Source organism: Gopherus evgoodei, chromosome 2, assembly GCF_007399415.2.
Source record: "Gopherus evgoodei ecotype Sinaloan lineage chromosome 2, rGopEvg1_v1.p, whole genome shotgun sequence".
NCBI classification, from domain to species: Eukaryota; Metazoa; Chordata; order Testudines; family Testudinidae; genus Gopherus; species Gopherus evgoodei.
In genome coordinates, this window is record NC_044323.1 from 216,064,572 (window position 1) to 216,089,561 (window position 24,990).

The following is a 24,990-nucleotide window of genomic DNA, read 5'->3' on the forward strand; positions in this document are numbered from 1 at the left end:
AATGTTACACGTTGGAAGTTTAAAATACTATTACATTAGCTTTGCTATTGTGGTGACTAATGTTTCAATAATACATAACTTTGTGGAAACATCACTGTATTCAGTTTGTTTTACACAATTTATCCTGAATTACAGTACTTATACATTATGACTTGGTTCATACAAGAGAATAATAAATACTTGAGTGTATATTTTCATGCCTGTTTATTTAATGAGTCCTTGCACAACTCAGATGCACACGCCTTGACGGTGAGTTACATAAATTTGATAGCTAGTTTGCATCTCTGATCTTAGAATAAAATATCCAGATTGTAATTTCTCTAATATGGTCAACATTGTCGAGTGTAGAATATCTGGCATACATTTTCATAAGTTGCAGACTAAACATTGCAAAGCACAAATGTTATATCTTTGAAACCAAACATTTAAAAGATGGAAATATGTAAGATTATTTTAAAGGATGTTTTTAACTAACCGTTGTAGCAGAGTACTGATGACTAGAAACAAAATATAGTGCAGAAAGTTTGTGTACTAACACATATACTAGATATAAGCACAGCATGTGATATGAGATTTTTGGCCTACTCCTACTCCCATCGTAGTCAATGATACAACTTCTAGTTACACTTCAATGGGGTAAGAATTACAATATATCAGAAGTTTCAGGAAATCACATTTTTGCTGAGATCAGTAATCATTTGGGTGATAGATTACTTAAGGTATTTGCAAACAAAGTATTTGCTTACGTTCACCCCACCTTCAATGTTCATCTTTTTCCTATGGTTTACAGTAATTAAAAATAAATATTTTGAACACAGTAGCCATGATGTGCAACTATTGTAAGAAACAATCCTATACTGACAGAGCAGATATAAGAAGTCTTCTCCATCTCTAGTTTCCAGGATTATAATGACACACATGGTGTATTTATTGCAGTGACCATCCACCATAATAAATGAAATAAGTTTTAAGCTTTAAATATCCCACATATCACTTAATAGGTCATTGGTTACATTATGAGCTGCAACAAACTTATAGCTGAAAAAATGTATAGCATAAGTGAACATGAAAGAATACTAAAATACAAATAAATATATTTTAAAAATTAAGGCAATCACACATACAAACAGTTAAAAAGATTGTGTAAGTCTATATTGTTTAACCCAAATATTGTATGTTAATGATATCACCATAAAACAACTTAGAAGCAACACAAAAATCAATACCATCAGGCTAAATCAATTTGTTAGAGAGATCAAACTGTGGCTTGGATAAATGGTGATCTCTCCTTGTGGTGCTGAAGAACAGATGATAAAGAGGAGTACGGCTGGAGTTTATTTTAGGCTTGGGTCATAAAACTCAAATCCAATGCATGTACTTGCAAAATGAAACAGCATACCTGATGGCTCTCTCTTGACCTCTGATTTTGCAAAACAGATCATAGAATCTCAGGAGGTCATCTAGTCTAACCCCCCTGCTCAAAGCAGGACCAATCCCCAGACAGATTTTTGCCTCCAATCCCTAAATGGCCCACTCCAGGATTGAACTTACAACCCGGGGTTTAGCAGACCACTGAGCTATCCCTAGAAGTGCATCATGGGTCAGAGAACAGGAGAAAGCCCTAAGAAAGGACTCAGTGAAAACATACTTTAGGCCTTGATCCTGTTTCCATTGCAGTCAATGGCAAACTTCTTGATGACTCTAATTCAAATGGAATAGGAGCAGAGCCACTGTATCTCACTTTCTGACTCTTCCTTCCTAAGTCTATAGAGAGCAGGGGGCAATATTCTACATCAGTTTGTCCTATTTGTTTTGGCTGCCTCCTTTTTTCCCTTCGTTGTTGAACATTCTGTATCTTATCATTGTTTCTTTCCTTGTGTGAGGCGCTCTTCTGGGACTGGCTCTGAGTGTTCGCCACGCTTCATTAACAAAGAGTGTTACAAGGCGAAAAAAAGGTCTCTGTATTGACTTGGCTGGTTTCATGCTCACCTCAGCCACAGTATCTGACTTTTGTCTAAATGAGCCATGAGTGCAAAAACCAGAGCCTTGTATCTAAAGAACATGAGGCTGTACAAACTTCACAAGTGATGAGCCACTGTATACTGTGCTTCTTAAAATATTGAAATGCAAGAAACAAAGTCTATCTAACAGTCCATGAATGTTGTACAACTTGTCCCTTTTAGTTAGCCTGCTGAAATCATGCATTTATTAAGGCCATGTCTACATCTAAAATTTTGCAGCGCTGGTTGTTACAGCTGTATTAGTACAGCTGTATAGGGCCAGCGCTGCAGAGTGGCCACACTTACAGCAACCAGCGCTGCAAGTGGTGTTAGATGTGGCCACACTGCAGCGCTGTTGGGCGGCTTCAAGGGGGGTTCCGGGACGAGAGAGCAAACCGGGAAAGGAAACCAGCTTCGCCGCGGTTTGCTCTCTCGGTCCCGGAGCCACCCAGCAAACCGCAGGGAAGGAGACCTGCTTGCTCGGGGTTCCGGGACCGAGAGAGCAAACCGGGAACGCCGCGGTTTGCTCTCTCGGTCCCGGAGCCAGCCAGCAAACCGCAGGGAAGGAGACCTGCTTGCTCGGGGTTCCGGGACCGAGAGAGCAAACCGGGAAAGGAAACCAGCTTCGCCGCGGTTTGCTCTCTCGGTCCCGGAACCCCGAGCAAGCAGGTCTCCTTCCCTGCGGTTTGCTGGGTGGCTCCGGGACCGAGAGAGCAAACCGCGGCGTTCCCGGTTTGCTCTCTCGGTCCCGGAACCCCGAGCAAGCAGGTCTCCTTCCCTGCGGTTTGCTGGCTGGCTCCGGGAATGCGAGAGCAAACCGCGGCGAAGCTGGTCTCCTTTCCCGGTTTGCTCTCTCGGTCCTGGAACCCCGAGCAAGCAGGTCTCCTTCCCTGCGGTTTGCTGGGTGGCTCCGGGACCGAGAGAGCAAACCGGGAAAGGAAACCAGCTTGATTACCAGAGGCTTCCTCCTTCCACGGAGGTCAAGAAAAGCGCTGGTAACTGTCTACATTGGATTACCAGCGCTGGATCACCAGCGCTGGATCCTCTACACCCGAGACAAAACGGGAGTACGGCCAGCGCTGCAAACAGGGAGTTGCAGCGCTGGTGGTGCCCTGCAGATGTGTACACCTTCAAAGTTGCAGCGCTGTAACTCCCTCACCAGCGCTGCAACTTTCTGATGTAGACAAGCCCTAAATGTTTAGCAAAATCTCTCTGGTCAGCATATGTAGCGACCTTGCACTGTTCTCTGCACAGAGATGGATTTCACCCTTAGCACATGACAACATTCATCAATGTAATTTGAAATTGTCTTGCATGTTCTTATGTTTGAATTCTTGACTTTTGATGAGGCACCTGTATCAGATATATACAATTCACGAAAAACATCCCCCTTTGCTACAGAGACAGAAGCTATCAAAGAGAGGATGAGATCAGGAATATGAATATAACATGATAATGCCTGGACTACTAGTTGAAATAAATTGGTGCCAGAGATGCCCTTATGCAATGATGCACAGATTTGAACTTAGTAGTGGTCTGTTATCCCATTACTCCATATACATACATATATCCCCCTTACTCATTTTAATGAGTTACACGCTTGCACACATTGTAAATCAAAGGACAGAGAAGTCTATTACATACAATCCACAACTTTTTTTTTTTTTACTGTAGTTAAATAATCATGAACAGATTTCAAGTTGTAGATACAACCTATACAACTAGGGTGACAGAAAATGGTGTTCCAATAAGCACTGTAATACAATATTGCCAAAATCATAAAAAAAACCCTAAAAAACAACGACAACAACAAAAAATCCAATGCAACTAGTTAGGAACAAAGCCATGAGCTTGTTAAAAAGATTCTATAAAGGTTTTATGTTGGATTAGCTACCTCTGTTGAAACACTTCTATAAAGGAAGGATTGGTGACGTAAGCACTTTTGTATGTAATATCATTGGGGCATCCCTTTCCCTGTTTCTCTAAAAAGCATCACATGCTTGCATTTCTTATTGTCAAATTTAATTAACAGAGGAAACTTTGCCACAGAAATGAAAGAATAAGATTATATGAACAGTGCCACAATCATTGATGCTGTTCAACTAACTAGAGATCCGTTTGCAAAAAAAGTCAAAACCAATGGCAATCATATCAATATAAGCTGTTATTACAAATATTTTCGAGTCAGTGCTTCAATATAGTTAAAAAAAATTAAAAATCCACCTTTATTTTGCTAATAAATAAAAATAAAATTGTCAGCAAAGTGGGTAATTTAAATGTTTAGTTATATAAATTAGCATGGTGATATTTGTTTGAATAAATGCACTGAAAACAGATAACGCCATCCTTTCTTCTGATACCTGAACATTTATTTCTTTTTACTTGAGTTACTGAGTAACATGTGGGCCTTCTGGTTCCCTGCATGACCTATAGTCAGCTAATACTAAATGGTCAATAGCTGAACCTCAAGACAACGTTTCACCAGATGGACAACTTTGCTAACCTGCATACAATACATAATCATGCAAAGGTTTTACAGCATTATTGCAGTAGATCAGAGCCTTTGGCTTCAATATTTTTAGTTGTGGGGAATGGCAGGAAGGCAGTATTTTTTACAACAGAACAGGGATATGTAATGGATGAAAATTGGTAGGATGACTGACAGGAACCAATTTTTGCCTATGAAAATACAGTTTTTTCAGAATTTGTAAAGAAATAATGACAGGATATATAAGAACAAAAAATACTACCTTAAATTTGGATGACTGTTACATGCTGTACTTTGGCATTATTGTCACTGAACGTTGCAAAGAACACTTAATGGATAAGACATTCTAATCAGGGTTGACAACAGCCAATTAAATGTCAGAAGAATAATCTGATAAATACGTCTGCATGCTATAGGCATTTGCAGATAAGTCTTAACTGTCAATCTGAATGTTAAACATCTCTATTTCCATCTTGCTTTTGATGGCCTTATTAAAATGGGAATGCTATCAGCTCTTTCCAATTGACTTTGGGGATACTCTCTCCCAAAAAAGGACATTTCTGAATTTGGAAGAATCTATGGGGACTCTTAAATATAGTACATTTCTAATCAAACTGAGCAGGTGTATAGCTTGGTGAAGCAACTACATAGCTGCTGTCATCTCCATACATTTTCAGATATTGCAGGTGTCTGGTTTACAGTAGATCTGTCTCTTTAATGGGTGGAAGGATATCTGTGGACATTCTAGTCGGCCGTTCTCTGCTTTCAGTGCTCCTTGCTAGTCATACAGAAGAGAGCACCTCATTGGTTGGATCACTCCCCTTCTTGTCTTCACTCTCAATGTCAATCACATGAACCGTTCCAGGCTTCAGGATCAAGTCGTCAGTCTCTGTCTGGCTCCTGCTATCATCCACCTCCACGTACTTCCCTTTAGACTGATGGGTAGCCTTACCGAAGACATCTTTAAAATGTCGCTTCAACTCAGTATCTGGGCAATATACATACTCATAAAGGGCACCTGCAAGGACAGCTCCTATTATTGGTCCCACCCAATAGACCTACAAGAGAGGGAAGAAACCCCACAAGGGTACGTGATGAAAGGAAAATGTTTCAGAGAAAAGCAATTTAGTGAAGACTTTAAATGGATGACTGTCCACAAAGCCCCTTGAGTAGAGAGCTTAACCAACCTCCCTTGCTCAGAGGTGGACGTGATCTGAACAATGAGGCTGTGTCTGTCTAGGTACTCCTGTGGCCTTTAACGCTGGAGAATCTGAACATTTCATAAATGCTGATGAATTTGTCCTCACAACAAGCTTATGAGATGGGCAAGTGTTATCATTCCAGTTTTGTAGAAGGGAAATCGGAAGTACAGGGAGATTAACACCTCATTTTTTGTGTGTATAAATACAGAAAACAAATCAAAGTACATAAACACATATTTCTACTTCTATTTTTAGGACCACATTTTCAAAAGAATCCAAACCTGGTCTCTGAAATTGCAGACAGCTCTGCATACCTGATTTCTATTCACCCAGAAGAGGCAGTTAGATGTCTAATTATCCCACTTGCACACAAATCCGTGGTTGCCAATTTGCTTCAACAAAATTTCCAATAGTCCTGCAATACTAGTTGGCCATGTACTGTTACAGGTCCCACCTGCCATTGCTAAGGGCATGTGACTGTCTCTTATTTCAGGAGCAGAAGAGATCTTTCAAGCAGCAAGCAGTTCTGCTTCCCCTGGGCTGTTGCTACAAATAAATACTATACACATATTTATAGTTTTGATTATGTATTAGATGGCTTTAGATAATTAATTAATCTTGTGAATAATTACAGTTGTTTTAAAAGTTGAATAAATCATTTGGTGGTAAGAGTAAAACCACTTCAGTAAGTTGACTAATGGAGGAAAAGTTATGCCTGGTGTAAGCGTTTGCAGGATCAGAGCCTATGGGCCTGATCCTGCTCCAGCTGAAGGCAATGAAAGCTTTGCTATGAACTGCAGGGGCAATAAGATGGGCCCATTGTTTCAAATTAGGAAATATAGATAAAAACGAGACTATGTGGCCTTCTTAAAAATAATATTGGAAGAGTCTCTAAAAATAACTGTCATTGCTTTAATTAGGGGAAAGTAAGACATTACCCCTCTCTCCTAACACATGTGAATTTGTTTTTAATAATTATTTTATCTAGAATGCTTTAATAAACTATTGCATTGTTAGCACTGCAAAATCTATTAATCAAAAAAGCTTCCTACACATGTACTCTTAGCTGGGCTGATGCTTTCTCATCAAAGCAGGTAATATCTATGCTTTTAGCTATGGTCTTACTCTTACAAGGCCAGATACTGATCCCATTATCTCACATTGGTGAGTAGTTACTCATGTATGCCCACTGATGCCAGATCAAAATGGAGAAGTTCTCATGTTGTATATCTGGCCTGCTTTTTTTAGAAGCATTTAGAAAATGTGAAGCCAGAGGATTACCTGAGTAACTACTCACCAGCTTGACAGAGAGATTTTCAGTCAAGTTCAAAGTATCTTTCTTTCCAATAACAACAATTCTTTTGATCACATTGCGTTTTTTGTTTTTAACATGTCTTGATTCTCTCTCCATGCTTGCAACCTCCTCAAAATCTCAACCTCCAAATACACAATAGGCAATTATAATTCATCCCACACAGGACAGACCGAGTACAACTTTAAGACTTGTACTTTAGGCAAAGAATAGATAAATATGGTAAAGTTTGTGGCAGGTCAGTGGCCATCTTTCTCAGTGATTGTCTTTATGGAACATTATGAAGAATAAGAAGAGCAAATGAAGAAAAAAATATAATTTGGTAGTTGGTTTTTGCTATTGTAAATGAAGCATAAAAGCAGTTACCCAGTGGTTTTCCCATTTCCCCATGATAACTGCAGGTCCAAATGATCGAGCAGGGTTCATACTGGCACCAGTGTAATTGATCTACAGTAAAAATAAAATGTTAAATATTGCTATTATTAGAACATTATTATTCAACCATTTACTATCGCCATTTGCTGTAATGCAGTACAGTAACTCCTCACTTAAAGTCGTCCCAGTTAACGTTGTTTCATTGTTACATTGCTGATTAATTAGGGAACATTCTCCCTTCCAACATCGTTTGGCAGCCGCCTGCTTTGTCTACTGCTTGCAGGAAGAGCAGCCCATTGCAGCTAGCTGGTGGGGGCTTGTAACCAGGGTGGACTGGCAGCCCCCCATCAGCTCCTGCTCCCCTAAGTTCCCTGTGCTGCAACTGTCCAGCAGACTAGCAATTGCAGCTGTCTCTCTCCCCACTGCCATGGGCACTGCTCCCTGAGACTCCTGCTTGCTGTGTGGGGGAGAGGGAAGGAAGAGGGGGTATGTCAGGGGGTCCCACTCCCCCCCGCTCCTGCACCCTGCTTACCCCATCTTCCATAGAGCAGGGGGGACACACCAGGGCTCAGGATGGAGGGAGCTTGTAGCAGCTGCGGTCTCAGCAAGCTGATCTAATTAACAAGGCAGTGTACTTAAAGGGGAAATGCGCATATCTCCCTCATCCCTGCTGCCTTGTAGAGGGAGAGAATTAACCCTTGAGGGCTCAGCCAATTGCTAGTTCATCATGTAGCAGTAAGGGAAATATCCCACCTTCTGTCTCCTCTACCTCAACCAAGCTTCACAATCATCATCACTCTGTACCAGTATTAAATTGTTTGTTTAAAACTTATACTCTGTGTGTGTGTATATATATAATATAGTCTTTTGTCTGGTGAAAAAAATTTCCCTGGAACCGAACCCCCTCATTTACATTAATTCTTATGGGGAAATTGAATTTGCTTAACATTGTTTCGCTTAAAGTCGCATTTTTCAGGAACATAACTACAATGTAAAGTGAGGAGTTACTGTACTGTCACCAAACCACTTTGAGGCATTTTTGATTTTGTATTCCTGCCCACCTTTGTAGTATCAGACTATATTATCATTCTCCAGGTCACCCTTCTAGTGACAGAATTAACAAAATTAACATATACATAGACAGATAAAGGTCTGATCCAATGCCCTGTCAATAGAAAGCCTCCTATAGACTTCAATGGGCTTTGCAATGGATTCTCAACAGGCTACTAAAGAATTACAACTCTAAAGGCTCCTGGAGCTCCCACCGAGTTCTGGAGTAGGGGCAGTGGAAGAAGGGCTCTATTATTTAAACAGAAGTCATTAACTTACAGCAAATAAATGTCCAATTGCAACAGAAAATCCAATTGCTAAAGCCACTGAACCAGTGACATCGCTTCGTTTTGAATCACAGCTGGCAAAAATAGTAAAAACCAGCTGGAATGTAATTATCAACTCCACCAGGAGTCCATGGCCAGCGGAAAGATCTCCATGTACCTGGAAAAAGAAACAACCCCCGAAGATTAAGCAAAGGTGAGTTTGCAGTTCAAAAAGCTACTACAAATATTGTTCTGTGATTTAAAATGTTTAGTCATGCAGAGTGATGAAACGGCACTGTACTTTGGAAAGGTATGGATTCATTTTTTTTTTTTTGACAGCCATGGAAAATTACTGATGGACTGACCAAGAAAGTTCTTACTGGATTTTAATGTAGAACTTCAAAGCTAGACTGCATTTATTACGTATCGAATTTGCAAATGCTGCACTTAAACTTGCACAACTTTTTTTCTTGGGAGCACTGTAATTTACTATTCTATTATAAATTCATTAATTAGCCCTGACTTAATTAATTGAAATTTCAATTAAAAATTAAGCAGCGTGTGGCTCAAGTGCATTTTTAATAGGTCCTGCAACAGGGTTAACTGATGGCATTCCTTATTAGTTTAGAACAAAGTGGAAATCTAAGGCACCATCTATTTCAGAAGTGTGTCATTTTAAATTGATGTTTTTTCAATCACCATCCTAATGGTATAGAATTAATTTCAGAATTCTTCTTGAGATTGTATTTCATGCATGTATATTTAAACTGTGAACGTAGATTAACATTGCCTTCTGTTACCAGATTTGGGGGAATTCTAGAAGAGAAATCTTCTGTAAAAGAATTGCTCAGCATAAACCCATCCTAATGAGAGATCTAAGCCACATATAGGAGTTGTAAATAAACCAGCAATGCACTTAAACCATCGCTTCTACTTTCTGGGTTTAAATCTGATACTAAAAAGTTATTCTACTTTAAGAATAGGAGCAAAAGTTGTTACCGTAGTAACTCCCAAGCCTCCCACCAAACTTGGGGGTGTGACAAGGTAGAGAATTCCTGCCCCGACTATGGCACCCAGGCATTGGGCAACAATATAGAAGACAGACTTGGCAAGGCTGATCTTCCTAGTGCAGACCATAGCAACAGTCACAGCAGGGTTAATATGGCCACCACTGATGTGTCCAAAGCACTGCACCATGGTTGCAATGCTCAGTCCAAAGCAGAGAGCGATAAGGACCATGTCTACAGGCAGAGGCTTTTCAGATCCACCCCAGTTGATTGTAGAGCCAAGGCTGAGGAGGACAAAAATTAGCATGGCCAAAAATTCTGCTGAAACAGCTTTCCAGAAAGGCTGAGTCCAGACGCCTTTAAATGCCACCATGATGGTCTCACACTTACACAGACGTCCACACTTACTGAAAAAGAAAACAAATCTGCATCAGAAGTCACCAAGTCAGCCTTAGATTTTGCTGCATAGTATTCTTGTCCGGCTGACCTTCTGGGGATGGCAGCAACACTGGGTACCTTATAGTGGGGCTAATAATAACGATGTGCATTGCAAGAGAGACTGACCTCATAATGAAACATCATGCATGCTCAGGAGGTCCTGTTCTTAGTATATTGCGGTCTAAAGGATACAGGGCAACTAGTCATTGTGTTTCATAAGGAAAGTTTCTCTGAACAGACGGAGTTTCAGGTAAAGAAGCCTATAGGTTTTTTAAAATAAGTAGGTTTGTCCTTCTAGTCTGCATTGAACTTGCATACTGTAAAACCCTATTAACTTCAGGGGTCCCTTTGTCCACTGTGTTTATTCTATGGATAGCTTGCCTTTCTATGCAAATTATCAAAATCATAATTTCCTTGGTGTTGCAGTTTTGGAAGTTGCCCTAGAAGGGTTTATAAGGGAGCCTCTTTTTGAAATATTATTTTGTCTCAATAGGAAACAACATATTTATGCACAGAGGACAATTTCTTCAGGATGGACATTGAGTAAAATTAAGTCAGTCAGGAGAATACAAGAAATCCTAAATTTTGTCCCCTGAATCAAACATTCAATTTCTTTTGGGCTATGTTTGTAGGATGAGGAGCGAGATGTAGTGATATTTATTGTATAAGTAGTGCGGAGAGCTGTGGTTGGGGGGAGAAAGTACCACATTGGTTTCAACTGTGCACCAGCACTGATATTTACTAGGCTACACTGCCTTCATGATGAGTTATATTTTTGTTATGTGCCCAGAGACCTATGAAAGTGGGTTACTGAAGAAGGGTTATTGTTAGTATTAATAAACTGAGAATAAACCAAAAAGGGAGCATTTTATGAGTTTCCAAGGAATGCAAACAAGATTTTCTTTTTCTTTATTTAAACAAAGGAAAATAAAAATGTTGAACTGCTACAACTCAGAGCAGAATTTCAGATGGAAGGATGGAGGAATTTGATAACTCGTTACCTAAGGATATTTGAGCCATAGTACATACCTAACACTTGAAAGAATGCATTATGTATCTTCATAAGCGCTAGAGGCACACATGACCATGAATTTCTCAGCAGTGCAGTTTTGATGCTCTCAGGGGAGGTGTGGCAGGGCCCACTCACTTCACGTGAGCACCTGTACTGGCTGAGTGTGTGTCTATACCTGCACTCCCTCTGCATTGCTCTGCTTGTGGTGACCCCTGGTGGCAGTTAAACTTCTTAGGTAGATTTCAGTGACTCAGCCCTCTCCTGTGAAACAACAAACAGATCCCTTCTGGATACAAGTCCAACAGGGCCTATCAAGTACTTACAGTTGGTCTGTTCCTGCAGCCTTCCCCTCAGTCTTAAATTGTCCTTGCTCTGGTACAGAGCACTGCCCCCAGGGCTTCCTCCTTGGAGATTGTTCACCTATTGTTCCAGCTAAATCACTCTGTACAGTTCAGTTCCCTTCATAGAATCATAGAATATCAGGGTTGGAAGGGACCTCAGGAGGTCATCTAGTCCCACTCCCTGCTCAAACCAGGACCAATCACCAACTAAAACATTCCAGCCAGGGCTTTGTCAAGCCTGACCTTAAAAATCTCCAGGGAAGGAGATTCCACCACCTCCCTAGGTAAACCATTCCAGTGCTTCACCACCCTCCTAGTGAAAAAGTTTTTCCTAATATCCAACCTAAACCTCCCCCACTGCAACTTGAGACCATTACTCCTTCTTCTGTCATCAGGTACCACTGAGAACAGTCTAGATCCACCCTCTTCGGAACCCCCTTTCAGGTAACTGAAAGCAGCTATCAAATCCCCCCTCATTCTTCTCTTCTGCAGACTAAACAATCCCAGTTCCCTGAGCCTCTCCTCATAAGTCATGTGCTCCAGCCCCCTAATCATTTTTGTTACCCTCCACTGGACTCTTTCCAATTTTTCCACATCCTCCAGATCATTAATGAAGATATTGAACAAAATTGGCCCCAGGACCAACCCTTGGGACACTCCGCTTGAAACTGGCTGCCAACTAGACATGGAGCTATTGATCACTACCCATTGGCCCGACGATCTAGCCAGTTTTCTATCCACCTTATGGTCCATTCATCCAGCCCATACTTCTTTAACTTGCTGGCAAGAATACTGTGGGATACTATATTAAAAGCTTTGCTAAAGTCAAGGAATAACACATCCACTGCTTTTACCTCATCCACAGACCTAGTTATCGCCTCATAGAAGCCAATTAGGTTAGTCAGGCATGACTTTCCCTTGGTGAATCCATGCTGACTGTTCCTGATCACTTTCCGCTCTTCTAAGTGCTTCAGAATTGATTCCTTGAGGACCTGCTCCATCATTTTTCCAAGGACTGAAGTGAAGATGACTGGCCTGTAGTTCCCCAGATCCTCCTCCTTCCCTTCTTTAAAGATGGGTACTACATTAGCCTTTTTCCAGTCATCCAGGACCTCCCCTGATCGCCATGAGTTTTCAAAGATAATGGCCAATGGCTCTGCAATCACATCAGCCAACTCCTTTAGCATCCTCAGATGCAGCACATCCAGCCCCACGGACTTGTGCTCATCCAGTTTTTCTAAATAGTCCAGAACCACTTCTTTCTCCACAGAGGGCTGGTCACCTCCTCTCCATGCTGTGCTGCCACCTAGTGCAGCAGTCTGGGAGCTGACCTGGTTTGTGAAGACAGAGGCAAAAAAATCATTGAGTACATTAGCTTTTTCCACATCCTCTGTCACTAGGTTGCCTCCCTCATTCAGTAAGGGGCCCACACGTTCCTTGACTTTTTTCTTGTTGCTAACATACCTGAAGAAACCCCTTTTTCTTCTTTTTTGCATTTAAGATCAGCAAGGATTTCATGGTTAAGGCAAGCTGGTTGCCTGCCATATTTACTATTCTTTCTACACATTGGGATGGTTTTTTTCCTGCAACCTCACTAAGGATTCTTTAAAATACAGCCTGCTCTCCTGGACTCTTTTCCCCCCTCATGCTTTTCTCCCAGGGGATCCTGCCCATCAGTTCCCTGAGGGAGTCAAAGCCTGCTTTTCTGAAGTCCAGGGTCCATATTCTGCTGCTTTCCTTTCTTCCTTGTGTCAGGATCCTGAACTCGACCATGAGGTCACTGCCTCCCAGGTTCCCATCCACTTTTGCTTCCCCTACTAATTCTTCCCAGTTTGTGAACAGCAGGTCTAGAAGAGCTCTGCCCCTAGTTGGTTCCTCCAGCACTTGCACCAGGAAATTTTCCCCTACACTTTCCAAAAACGTCCTGGATTGTCTGTGCACCGCTGTATTGCTCTCCCAGCAGATATCAGGGTGATTAAAGTATCCCATGAGAACCAGGGCCTGCGATCTAGTAACTTCTTCTAGTTGCTGGAAAGCCTCGTCCACCTCATCTCCCTGGTCTGGTGGTCTATAGCAGACTCCCACCACGACATCACCCTTGTTGCTCACACTTTTAAACTTAATCCAGAGACTCTCAGGTTTTTCTGCAGTTTCATACCAGAGCTCTGAGCAGTCATACTGCTCTCTTACATACAATACAACTCCCCGACCTTTTCTGCCCTGCCTGAACAGTTTATATCCATCCGTGACAGTACTCCAGTCATATGAGTTATCCCACCAAGTCTCTGTTATTCCAATCACATTATAGTTTCTTGACTGTGCCAGGACTTCCAGTTCTCCCTGCTTGTTTCCCAGGCTGCTTGCATTTGTGTATAGGCACTTAAGATAACTTGCTGATCGTCCAGCTTTCTCAGTTTGAGACAGGAGTCCTCCCCTCTTGCGCTCTCCTGCTTGTGCTTCCTCCCGGTATCCCATTTCCCCACTTACCTCAGCGCTTTGGTCTCCTTCCTCCGCTGAACCTAGTTTAAAGCCCTCCTCACTAGGTTAGCCAGCCTGCTTGCAAAGATGCTCTTCCCTCTCTTCGTTAGGTGGAGTCCAAGCACTCCTCCTTCTTGGAACACCATCCCATGATCGAAGAATCCAAAGCCTTCTCTCCGACACGACCTGCCTTAGCCATTTGTTGACTTTGGGGTGTGTTGTAACAGAAGTCCCACAAATGCAGCCCCTCTTTCTAGGTCTTCAGCCCCTTCCCTGGGCCAGTTTAATCGCTCCTTCTTCAGGGAATTGACCACTCCACCTGTGGCCAGTGTGTGTGTGGGGGGGTGGGGAGGGTGGAGGTGAACCCAGGCACGCCCACTACTCCAAGTCCCAACCCAGGGACCTTATAAGTAGCAGCCACCTGCTGCTTCCCTTTAACTATTAACTGCTGCATTTCCCTGGGACAATTACCCATGGAAGCAATGAAGGTTAAGCAGGTGAAAAGATGAAGCAAAACCGGAATCTTAAACCTCTTTAAAATGTTGGATACACAGATACGAACTAGCACCTAAAGTTTTGGTTTCGGTCAGTGCCCGAACGAGAATGGGACAAAATTTTTCTTTTTTTTTTGAGCCAGGTGAGATTGTTTTCACAAGATTTCAACCACAGGGTGAAGAATTCACCTCTTGAGCACCTCCTTGGGGCTGGATTCAGTACTGCAGTCCTTCTCTCAGGCACTTCCTGCAGACTGACTTTGGTGGGTGTTCAGTGGCTTGGCCCTCTGTCCAAGTCACAAAGTCTGAGTGAACCTCTCCCAATACATAAACAATCTCTTGTCCCTCGCTAGGGTCTTCAGCAGTGGCTGTGGGTCCTTTAAGTTCAGCCACTTGTTCAGGCTCCCAAACAAACTCCCTCCCCTTCTTGGGGTTTATGCCATGTTACCTGTGAGGGAACACAGACCTGCCCACTACTCTGGGTTCCAACCCAGGTCAGGGACCCTACACACAGCAGCCACACACTGCTTGAGTCAATCAGTTGCTGCTTCTTCTCACCAGGCCTTTTAACTTCATCCTTATCCCAGGGTTAAGGTTCTTAGGTACTAACTCTCCTTGCAAACCCAGCTTTGCAAAATACTGCCAGAAAATAATCTTTGGCTATCCCATAAGCTCCTGTGGCCAGAGAGGAGCATCCTTCCTTTCTCCTCTGCTCCCAGCCAGGAACTGAACAGCTAAGCCCCTTGAACTTCCTTTTATCTGGGTCACCAGGGCCTGACTGGATGTTGCAAACCCCTCTAGCCCTTGGAGGACCTGGTCCCTGTGGTTTCCAAAACAACTGTTCTAAATACTCCTCTTTAGGCAAGCTTGGAGGATCCATATTCACTGTTCTCTTCTCAGCTCGCTATTTCTTGGGTTGGGGTATAGTAGGACCGTGGAGCTCCCAGTCAGGGAGCTGCAAAGGCACAATACACCTAGTCACACTAAGACTGTGGAAATCATGCAACAACAGCTAATCTTGCAACATTTCTATCATTCAAAATGGCTAAATATTCACAAAAACAGCTTATTAAATCGACACTGAATTTGAACCCTAAACCAGATTGTCACTTAAACCCACCTTCTATCACTGGCCTACGTCTAATACAGATTCAACCAAATATTACCTCCCTGGCAACAGTCTGGTGCATTGCGCATGGAGGCCGGACTCCTAGTCTTCACCTTGGATTTACTCTCGAGTCATTGTGCAATGTTGGCCAAGTCACAACCACTCTGTGTTTAATTTTCCTCCTCTGTAAAATTAGAATAAAAATATGTTCCTGTCAGAAAGAGGGCACTGTGGCCTGTCCTGTATGCTGGTGGAATGTAAGGGGGCCTGAAGTGCCCCCTTATTCCCTTGCACCAGTGTGTTGTACTATTGCTTCCAGCATGCAGGGGCAGCAGGCACTTCATTTCCCCCACCCCTGCACAAGTTGGCAGAAAGGGGCAAAGCAGGGGCAGCTCCAGGCCCCAGCATGCCAAGCGCATGCTGGGGGCGGCAAGCCGCGGGGGGCGCTCTGCCAGTCACCAGGAGGGCGGCAGGCAGGTTGCCTTTGGCAGCATGCCTGTGGAGGGTCCGCTAATCCTGCAGCTCCGGTGAACCTCCCGCAGGCGTGCCTGCAGAAGGTCCACTGGTCCTGCAGCTTCGGTGGAGCTGCAGGACCAGCGGACCTTCCGCAGGCACACCTGCGGGAGGTCCACCGAAGCCGCGGGACCGGCAACCGGCAGAGCGCCCCCTGCGGCATGCCGCCGTGCTTGGGGCGGCGAAGTGGCTAGAGCTGCCCCTGGGGCAAAGCCTTGCCAAATGTACCTGTTGGCATAGCTACACGAGCACATCAGAGGGCATATGATGTGTCAGGTCTGCAGATGACACAAATATTGGGGGCATGGTAAATAATGAAGAGGACAGGTCACTTGGTAAACTGGACTCAAGCAAACAGTATGTATTTTAATATGGCTAAATGTAAATACATACATCTAAGAACAAAGACAATAGGTCATACTTACAAGATAGGGGACTTTATCCTGAGAAGTAGTGACTCTGAAAAGGATTTTGTGGTTGTAGTGGATAATCAGATGAAGATGAGTTTCCAGTGTGATGCTATGGCCAAAAGACCTAATGTAACCCTTAGGCGCATAAACAAGGGAATCCTGAGTAGGAGTAGAGAGGTAATTTTACCTCTATATTTGGCACTGCAGCAGGAACTGTGTCCACTTTTTACTCCTCGGGGAAATCTGTGCCACAATCTGTGCAGAGTTCATGTCCCTCACAGATTAATTTGCTTCCCCACAGAAAAATGACTTTCTGACAGGGAAGCAAAGGGAAGCCACAAGACTGGTCATGTGCCGTTCCCCTGCAGCACAGATGCATTGTTTTGGGAGCCAAGAACAGACAGCAGAGTGGTAATCTTTATGGAGGGAGGGTGGGATAGGGACGTCCTGGCCAGAGGCTCCTATCCTGTGCCAGGCTCAGCTACTAGTCCTGGCTGGCTGCGGAGGATGGGACTTCCTCTTCCTCTGCAAGAAGCAGCCAGGGCTGGATCAGACCCACTTCCAGAAACCTCCCTAGCTGCAGGAAGCTTTGCACTCCCGCTTCTTGCTCTCATCACCCCTCAGCTGTAGGGGACAGGGGTCACTGTACGGGGAACTACTCCCCCATTTGCCCAACCCCCGTGCATCCAGACCCACCTCATACTCACATTGCCCTGCCAAGCCTCATGCCCTGCACCCAGAATCACCCCCACTGACTTCCTTGAACCCAAACCCACACCCCAACAAGCCTCACTCTCTGCATCCAGAGCCTCCTGCACCCAGATCCCCCCGCTAAGCCCCACCTCACTGCATCTGGACCCCACTCCTGCACCCAGACCAGCCCTTTTATTAGAACCCCCATCCCTGCACTTGGACCACCCTGACTAGCCCCGCGCACCCAGACTCCCACCCCACTGAACCCTATCAAGCCAGCACCTGGACCTGCACCCCACTAAGCCAGCAACTGGAACCCCCCCCGCTGAGCACTCCACACCCATACCCCTCTGGCTGAGCCCCAAACACCTTCACCTGGACACCCCAGCACAGACTCATTTTATCTGCATCCAGAAACCACCCCCCAATGAGCCCGTTCATTCAGATCCCTCTTGCACCCAGACCCCCCATCAAGCCACCTGCACCCCGACTGCCCCACACAGAACCCTATCACCCCACACATAGATCTCCTTACACTAAGCCCCTTCATACTTGGATCCTCCTGGGCTGAGCCTGTCTGCCTACATCTAGTGTGCTTGGCACAAAGGGGCAGGGCCCTGGGGTGTTTCTGGGACAGTCCTGGGTCCTAGCACTGTGTCAGGATCAGGTGTAACTTTACCGCCAAGTCTATGTCTGGGTGAGGGGAGGTGCAGGGTGATTTCCTATCTCTGTGTAGTTGGTGGCCTGTGCTCCCCACTGCCATGCTGGAGCCTCCACACTTATTTATTGACAAATAAAATTTGCATAATTTAAAAATATTGTTGTCATGGTACAATTCCCCACTCTGAACCTTAGCGTCCAAAAGATGGGGTACCAGCATGAATTCCTCTAAGCTCAATTACCAGCTTAGAACCTGTAGCGCTGCCACCAACCAGGAATTCCAGTGCCTGGTACACTCTGGTCCCCCCAAAACCTTGCCCGGGGACCCCCAAGACCCAGACCCTCTGGATCTTACCACAAGGAAAGGAAACCCTTTCCCCCACCATTGCCTCTCCCAGGCTTCCCCTCCCTGGGTTACCCTGGAAGATCACTGTGATTCAAGCTCCTTGAATCACAAAACAGAGAGGACAATTCACCTTCCTCCCTCCTTCTCTTTCCCCCTCCCAGACTCTTCCTGAGAGAGAAAGTAATCCTGACACAGAGAGAAATCAGCCTCTCTCTCCCTCTTCTCTCCTTTCTCCTCACCAATTCCCTGATGAATCCAGACCCAGTCCCCTGGGGTCTCACCAGAATAAAAAAACAATCAGGTTCTTAAACAAGAAACTTTTAATTAAAGAGAGAAAAACAGTAAAAATTAGCTTTGTAAATTTAAAATGGAATAGGTACAGGGTCTTTCAGCTATAGACACTGGGAATACCCTCCCAGCCGAAGTATACAAGTACAAATTAGAATCTTTTCAGCCAAATACCAATTTGAACTCCTTCCAACCAAATACACATTTGCAAATAAAGAAAACAACCATAAGCCTAACTCGCTTTAGCTACCTAGTACTCACTAGTCTGAACTTATAAGAGCCTGTATCGGAGAGACTGGAGAGAAACCTGGTTGCACGTCTGATCCCTCTGAGCCCCCAGAGTGAACAAACCAAACACTAACAGCACAGCACAAAAACTTCCCTCCCTCAAGATTTGAAAGTATCCTGTCCCCTGATTGGTCCTCTGGTCAGGTGACAGCCAGGCTCACTGAACTTGTTAACCCTTTACAGTCAAAGAGATATAAAGTACTTCTGTGCTATTAACTTTTCTTATCTGTTTATGACAATTGTATGCAGAATTTTAAATTTTTTGGCACAGAATTCCCTCAGGAGTAACTTCTGGTGTCCACAATTCAAGAAGAACGTTGATAAATTGGAGAGAGTTCAGAGGCAAGCCACGAGACTGAGGAAAGAACACGCCTTACAGTGACAGACTCAAAGAGTTTGAGCTATCTACCTTAACAAAGAGAAGAGTCAGAGGTGACTTGATTACAATCTATAAGTCTACACAGGGAACAAGTATTTAATTAGGGGCTCTTCATTCTAGCAGACTAAGATATAACACTATCCAACGGCTGGAAATTGAAACTAGATAAATTAAGATTGGAAATAAGGAACACATTTTTAACTGTGAGAGTAATTAACCAGTGGAACAATTTACCAAGCGTCATGGTGGATTCTTCATCACTAACAATTTTAAAATCAAGATTAGATGTTTTTCTAAAAGATCAGCTCTAGGAATTCTTTTGGGGAAGTTCTATGGCCTATGTTATATCAGAAGTCAGATTAGATAATCACACTGGTCCCTTCTGGCCTTGAAATCTATAAATCTAGGACTCAACCTGATGCAGTTTACTCCCCCTCAGGGGCAGCGGAGAGAATGGAAGGGAGACTAATTTGGGGAGTCACGGGACATGTCTGCACTACAAAATTAAGTCCACCTATGTTAGGTCAACTTACAGCCACCATAGTAATTACTGTGGTTTTCCATGTCCACACTGTTGATGGTGCTCCTGCTCACCAGGTGGCAGCTGGGCTCCTAGTGACGAATGAGGAGTCAGGAGCCCAGGCTCCAGCGGTTAGCTCCATGGGGAGCAGTAGCTGAAGCCTGGGCAGTAGCTGGGCTTACAGCTGGAGCCCTCCACCTACCCTGGAGAGACAGCCCCAGCTGTGAGCTGGGCACAAGGTTCATAGGAGGTTACCTAACCACCTTTCTTGTCAATTTCAGGGTTCCAGTCAGGAGCTGTGAAATTGACAAGAACGACAGCCGGCAGCCCATGAAAGTAATGCAGTCTCTACACAGCATAGACACTGTGCCACCCTAACTGTACGGACATAATCCCTCTGCCTCTCGTGGAGGTGGAGTTATTATGTCGGTGAAGTAGGGCACTTACATCGGCTGGAGCAAGGCTGTAGTGTAGACATTGATATAATCAGATGGAGGTAAGTTGCCTTACCTCAACCTAAGCCTGTAGTGTAGACCATGTCACAGTCTCTCCTAGGTTGCTCCAGGGTCAGTGCAATAACAGGTTGCTCCTTACAAAGGGCAGGCTGTAAACTGGCAATCGGGGTAAGAGTGTTTACGGATTTTTCAGTTAATGTTTATTTAAGGTCTTGAAAGTGTAAAGTGTTATTTAAGAGCCAAGTATTATATTAAGACATTACACAAATGAATAGTCAGGCTCTGTTTATCAAGAGAAGGTAAATTTCCAGCCTGTTAAGCTTCATGGAAAAACACAGAGCCCTGTATCGTTTCATCTATATTTTTACAAGTATTATCTTAAGTGTTTGCTTTGTTTATGCACATGTAACCCGCTAATGAGTGTGTTACTGGTTCCCCTCTGTGCTGATCCACAGAGGACATGAGTTGTTACAACCCTTAGTTACAGAGCTGTAACTCTTTACTTATGGTGGAGCTGCTCATGCTTTTTGCTCTAGAGGACGTGGGTGTCTCAGCCAGCAGGACAGCCATCACACACATCTTTCCTTTACCATCCTACGGGCATGGATGTGCCAGTGTAGCTATGACACTGAAATGTGAACTGTGATCACTAAAAAGATTGGCATTATGGCCTAGAGCAGGGGTAAGCAACCTATGGCACGGGTGCCGAAGGTGGCACGTGAGCTGATTTTCAGTGGCACTCACACTGCCCGGCTCTTGGCCACTAGTCCGGGGGACTCCTCATTTTAATTTAATTTTAAATGAAGCTTCTTAAACATTTCAAAAACCTTATTTGCTTTACATACAACAATAGTTTAGTTATATATTATAGACTTATAGAAAGAGACCTTCTAAAAATGTTAAAATGTATTACTGGCACGTGAAACCTTAAATCAGAGTGAATAAATGAAGACTCGGCACACCACTTCTGAAAGGTTGCCGACCCCTGGCCTAGAGGGTAGTGCAGTGGACTGGGAGTCAAGAGACATCAGTTCTATTTCTCACTCTGCAACTGATTTGCTGTATGACCATGGGTAAGTCATTTCACACTTTCATGCCTCAGTTTTCCCTCATGTCCTTTGTCTACCTGGTCTATTTAGAGTGTTAGCTCCTTGGGGCATGGACTGTCTCTTAGGGTACATCCAGACTACTCGGCGGGTAGCGATCAATTTATCGGGGATCAATATATTGGGTCTCAGCTAGACGCAATACATCGATCCCTGAACGCGCTCCTATCGACTCCGGAACTCCACCAGAGCAAGTGGCGGTAGCGGAGTCAACGGGGGAGCGCAGCCGTCGATCCCGCGCCGTGAGGACGGGAGGTAATTCGAAATAAGATATGTCAAGTTCAGCTATGGTATTCCCATAGCTGAAGTTGCGTATCTTACATCGACCCCCCTTCCCTAGTGTAGACCAGGCCTTACCATATACCTACCTAGTGAAATAGGGCCCCAACCTGAATTACGGTCTCTACGCATTACTATAAGCAATACTACTAATAAAGACGGCACTAAGAAAGTTCACTTAAATTTTAAAAATTCATCCTTTTCTTATGAAAATTATGTCAGTGATTAGAAGTGAGCAGAGCAAACAAAGCAAATGCAGGATTATTGCAAACAACACTCCATGTGTCACTTGTTTCAATATTTTGTGAATCTCACAAATATTTTAACAGTCATCTCAATAGCAAGCTGGAGCACCCTGAGACCTGCTGTGGCACAGCAGCTCTGACACACATTGGATGTCTAAGGAGAACTGTGGATGGTTTGAAAGCTTGTCTCTCTCGCCCCAGAAGTTGGTCCAAAAAAGATATTACGTCACCCACATTGTCTTTCTAATATCCTGGGATGGACACATCTACAACTACTCTGCATACAACTTGTGAGACAGTCAGCTGCTGTAGCAATGCAAGCGCATGCTGTCCTATGCTTTTCTCACCAATTTCGTTTTGGTTTCAAAATATAATTCAACCCAATTTTGCAAGGAACACGTATATTGTAGTTCTTTGCGGGAAAATAACCCATAGTTTATAAGCAAAACCAAACCTATGGCCTGGTTCGATGGCAACATCCAGTGCAGCGCTTCTCAATCTTTTCTAGACAGTAACTAGGATTGCCAGGCATTTGGTTTTCGACCAGAATGCCTGGTCGAAAAGGGCCTTGGTGGCTCCAGTCAGCACCACCGACCGGGCTGTTAAAAGTCTGGTCGCAGTGCAACGGGGCCTGGGTCTAGGACAGACTCCCTACCTACCCTGGCTCTGCACTGCTCCCGAAAGCAGCACCAGGTCCCTGTGGCCCCTAGGTGCTGGGGTGGTCAGGGAGGTGCAACACACTGCCCCTGCCCGAAGTACTTGCTCCACAGCTCCCATTGGCCAGGAAGAGTGACCAACTCTCTTAGAGTTCTCTATATAACTCTCTTAGAGTTCTTCAGAGGCAAAATCTGAAAGAAAGCCACTGAGGCAGTGACTTTCTGCAACAAGCCCCAGACCCTAAAATACTGACCGGTGTATTTAAGAGGCAGCTTGCAGCAGGGCTGCCCAGAGGATTCAGGGGGCCTTGGGCAAAGCAATTTCGGGGGCCCCTTCCATAAAAAAAAGTTGCAACACTATAGAATACCATTTTCTCATAGGGGCCCCTGCGGGGCCAGGGGCAAATTGCCCCACTTGCTCCCCCCTCTGGGCAGCCCTGGATTGCAGCACTTTCCAGAGGAAGGTATTTTTTGGACCCTGTCCAAACGGGTGAAAGACAATGCATCGCCTCTGACCTTTCAGTGACCACTTCGCAGCCCCGGGTGGTTCCTGTTTCACGCTCTGCACACGGACAAAACACCCACCCGCCACCCCTCTCCCAGACAGCGACGGGCTAACCCAGTTACTGGGGCGGCTTCACCCCACTTCCCCCACCAACTTTCTTGGCCAAGCTCATGCACCAAGTATCCCTCCCCGGCCCTGCCTTGCTCTGGAACCCAACTCCCGGCTGCCCGGGGGGCGGTGAGCGCAACTCACAAGCGAGCGGGGACCCTAGTCCAGCAGCCCCGGCCGGGCCAGCGGGGATGGTCGGGGACGGCGTTAAAGGCGCCGCTCGTGGGTTGCTGCTCGGGGAGAGGGGAGGAGCTGGGGCTGCAGGGAGCGTTGCCTGCGAATGAAAGCAGGGAGCGGGGCAAGACAACAGGAGCCGGGCTCCTGGGTGCAGGGCACTGGGGAGGGCAGACGAGGCGCTCCCACTTGCAGCGCCCCCCTGTAGCCCCCCAGCCGCAGCTGCCTTGGCTTCACACCGGCAACAGGCGCGCCGAGAAATTTAACCCTCTCGGCGCTGCAGCCCCCGCTCTGCCCCCTCCGCGCTCCGTGGGGGGCGGCCGATTGGCCTTTGGCTGCAACTCGCACCCGCAGGCTGGACTGGGCCCAGCCCGGCCCCAGAACAAAGCGGGGTTTGTTGCTCTGAACGGCTTGTGTCGGCGCCTGCTAATTTCTTTCAAGTTGCGCTGGCCAGCTGGCCCTTGCCGAGCCAAGTTGGACAGCAGGGAAGCGCTTGGGTGAGTGCTCGCTTGGGTTTGGGGTCGGGCTGGGAGATGCTGAGTGCATTGGCTGGGGAGGAGATCTATATTTTCCCCACCTTGCCCCTCTTCAGACTTCCTTCGTTGCTCTAAAAGTGGCAGGAAAAATACAGTCAGAATACTCTCTAATAAATACATCTAATTACAAAAGATCAGGAACAAACCCTCTCCCCACACCACCTATGCCTGCCCGGGCCACCTTTGCAATTTCTAAACATCTCAAGTCCACTGAACAAACTCAGGCGTAGCTCCCTAGTAAGAGCAAGACACTTACCCCCAGCTTCTTGCTGCTGGTCTGTCACTCATTCCTTCCCTGGATGGTGTGCAGTGAAGACAGAGCTCTAAGAGCCAGGAGCACAGCCCGGAGTGCACTGGGAGTCAGATTACTGCTACTTGTCTGATTGGGTTTTTAGAGTGGAGAGGTGGAAAGATTTTTGAACCATGTGGCAAGTCACTAAGTTATATTTGAACTCTAAATTTCCCCTTACCTGATCATCCTTTTAGACACTGTTTAGAAACTGTCAGAGTTGTTAATGATGGAAACATTTATATAATGCATCTGGTTTGCTGCCTCTTATAAATGAGAGTAAGAAACAAACAGCAGCAGAAACTACACCTTGCATTGCAGCAGAGGCTTTTAAGTAATGGCAATGAAGAAAACAATTGGAAACAAAATTATGCATGTGTTAGGTGGTGACTGCTACTGTCAGAGTATAGGGCTTTAGTATCGTTTACTCCTATACAGCTGACATGCAGTACTTTGTGATTTGCAATCTAAACTTTATTCTGCGGCTGACTACCAGTCAATATTATTGTTATAAAGTATCAGAGGGGTAGCCGTGTTAGTCTGGATCTGTAAAAGCTGCAAAGAGTCCTGTAGCACCTTATAGACTAACAGACGTATTGGAGCATGAGCTTTCGTGGGTGAATACGCTTCGTCGGATGCATGTTATAAAATAACTCTAGATACATTAGCAGAACTAGAATTACTGCAAACCATGGACACCAACAAACACCTCTTCAGGTTGCTGAGTTCGCTGAAGTTTGGCCCATGGTGGGATCACAATGAAGATGAAAAAAAATGGTAAAACTGGTGAATTCAGACCACTGAGCTACTGAGAAATTCAAACTGTTCCCACCTTGCAAAAGAACCATTGGAAACTACAGAAAAAGCCTGGGGGGATGGATCAAAGCACCAAGAGAGTACTTTCTAGTGGCTTTTGGCCCTTGAGTGCATTATATATAGAATTTGCATGTTTATATTCTATAAAAGAGC

General features: G+C 44.8%; 1 protein-coding gene across 1 annotated transcript; it reads right to left on the minus strand.

The window, feature by feature from the left end:
- Positions 1 to 3,197: 3,197 nt before the first annotated feature.
- Positions 3,198 to 24,103, minus strand: AQP4 (aquaporin 4). Its single transcript, XM_030552960.1, has 5 exons — positions 23,989 to 24,103; positions 9,693 to 10,107; positions 8,707 to 8,871; positions 7,369 to 7,449; positions 3,198 to 5,546 (listed from the first exon to the last, which is right to left on the minus strand). The coding sequence occupies exons 1-5, from the start codon at positions 24,018 to 24,020 to the stop codon at positions 5,271 to 5,273; spliced, it is 969 nt and encodes a 322-aa protein (XP_030408820.1). The 5' UTR covers positions 24,021 to 24,103; the 3' UTR covers positions 3,198 to 5,270.
- Positions 24,104 to 24,990: the final 887 nt, after the last annotated feature.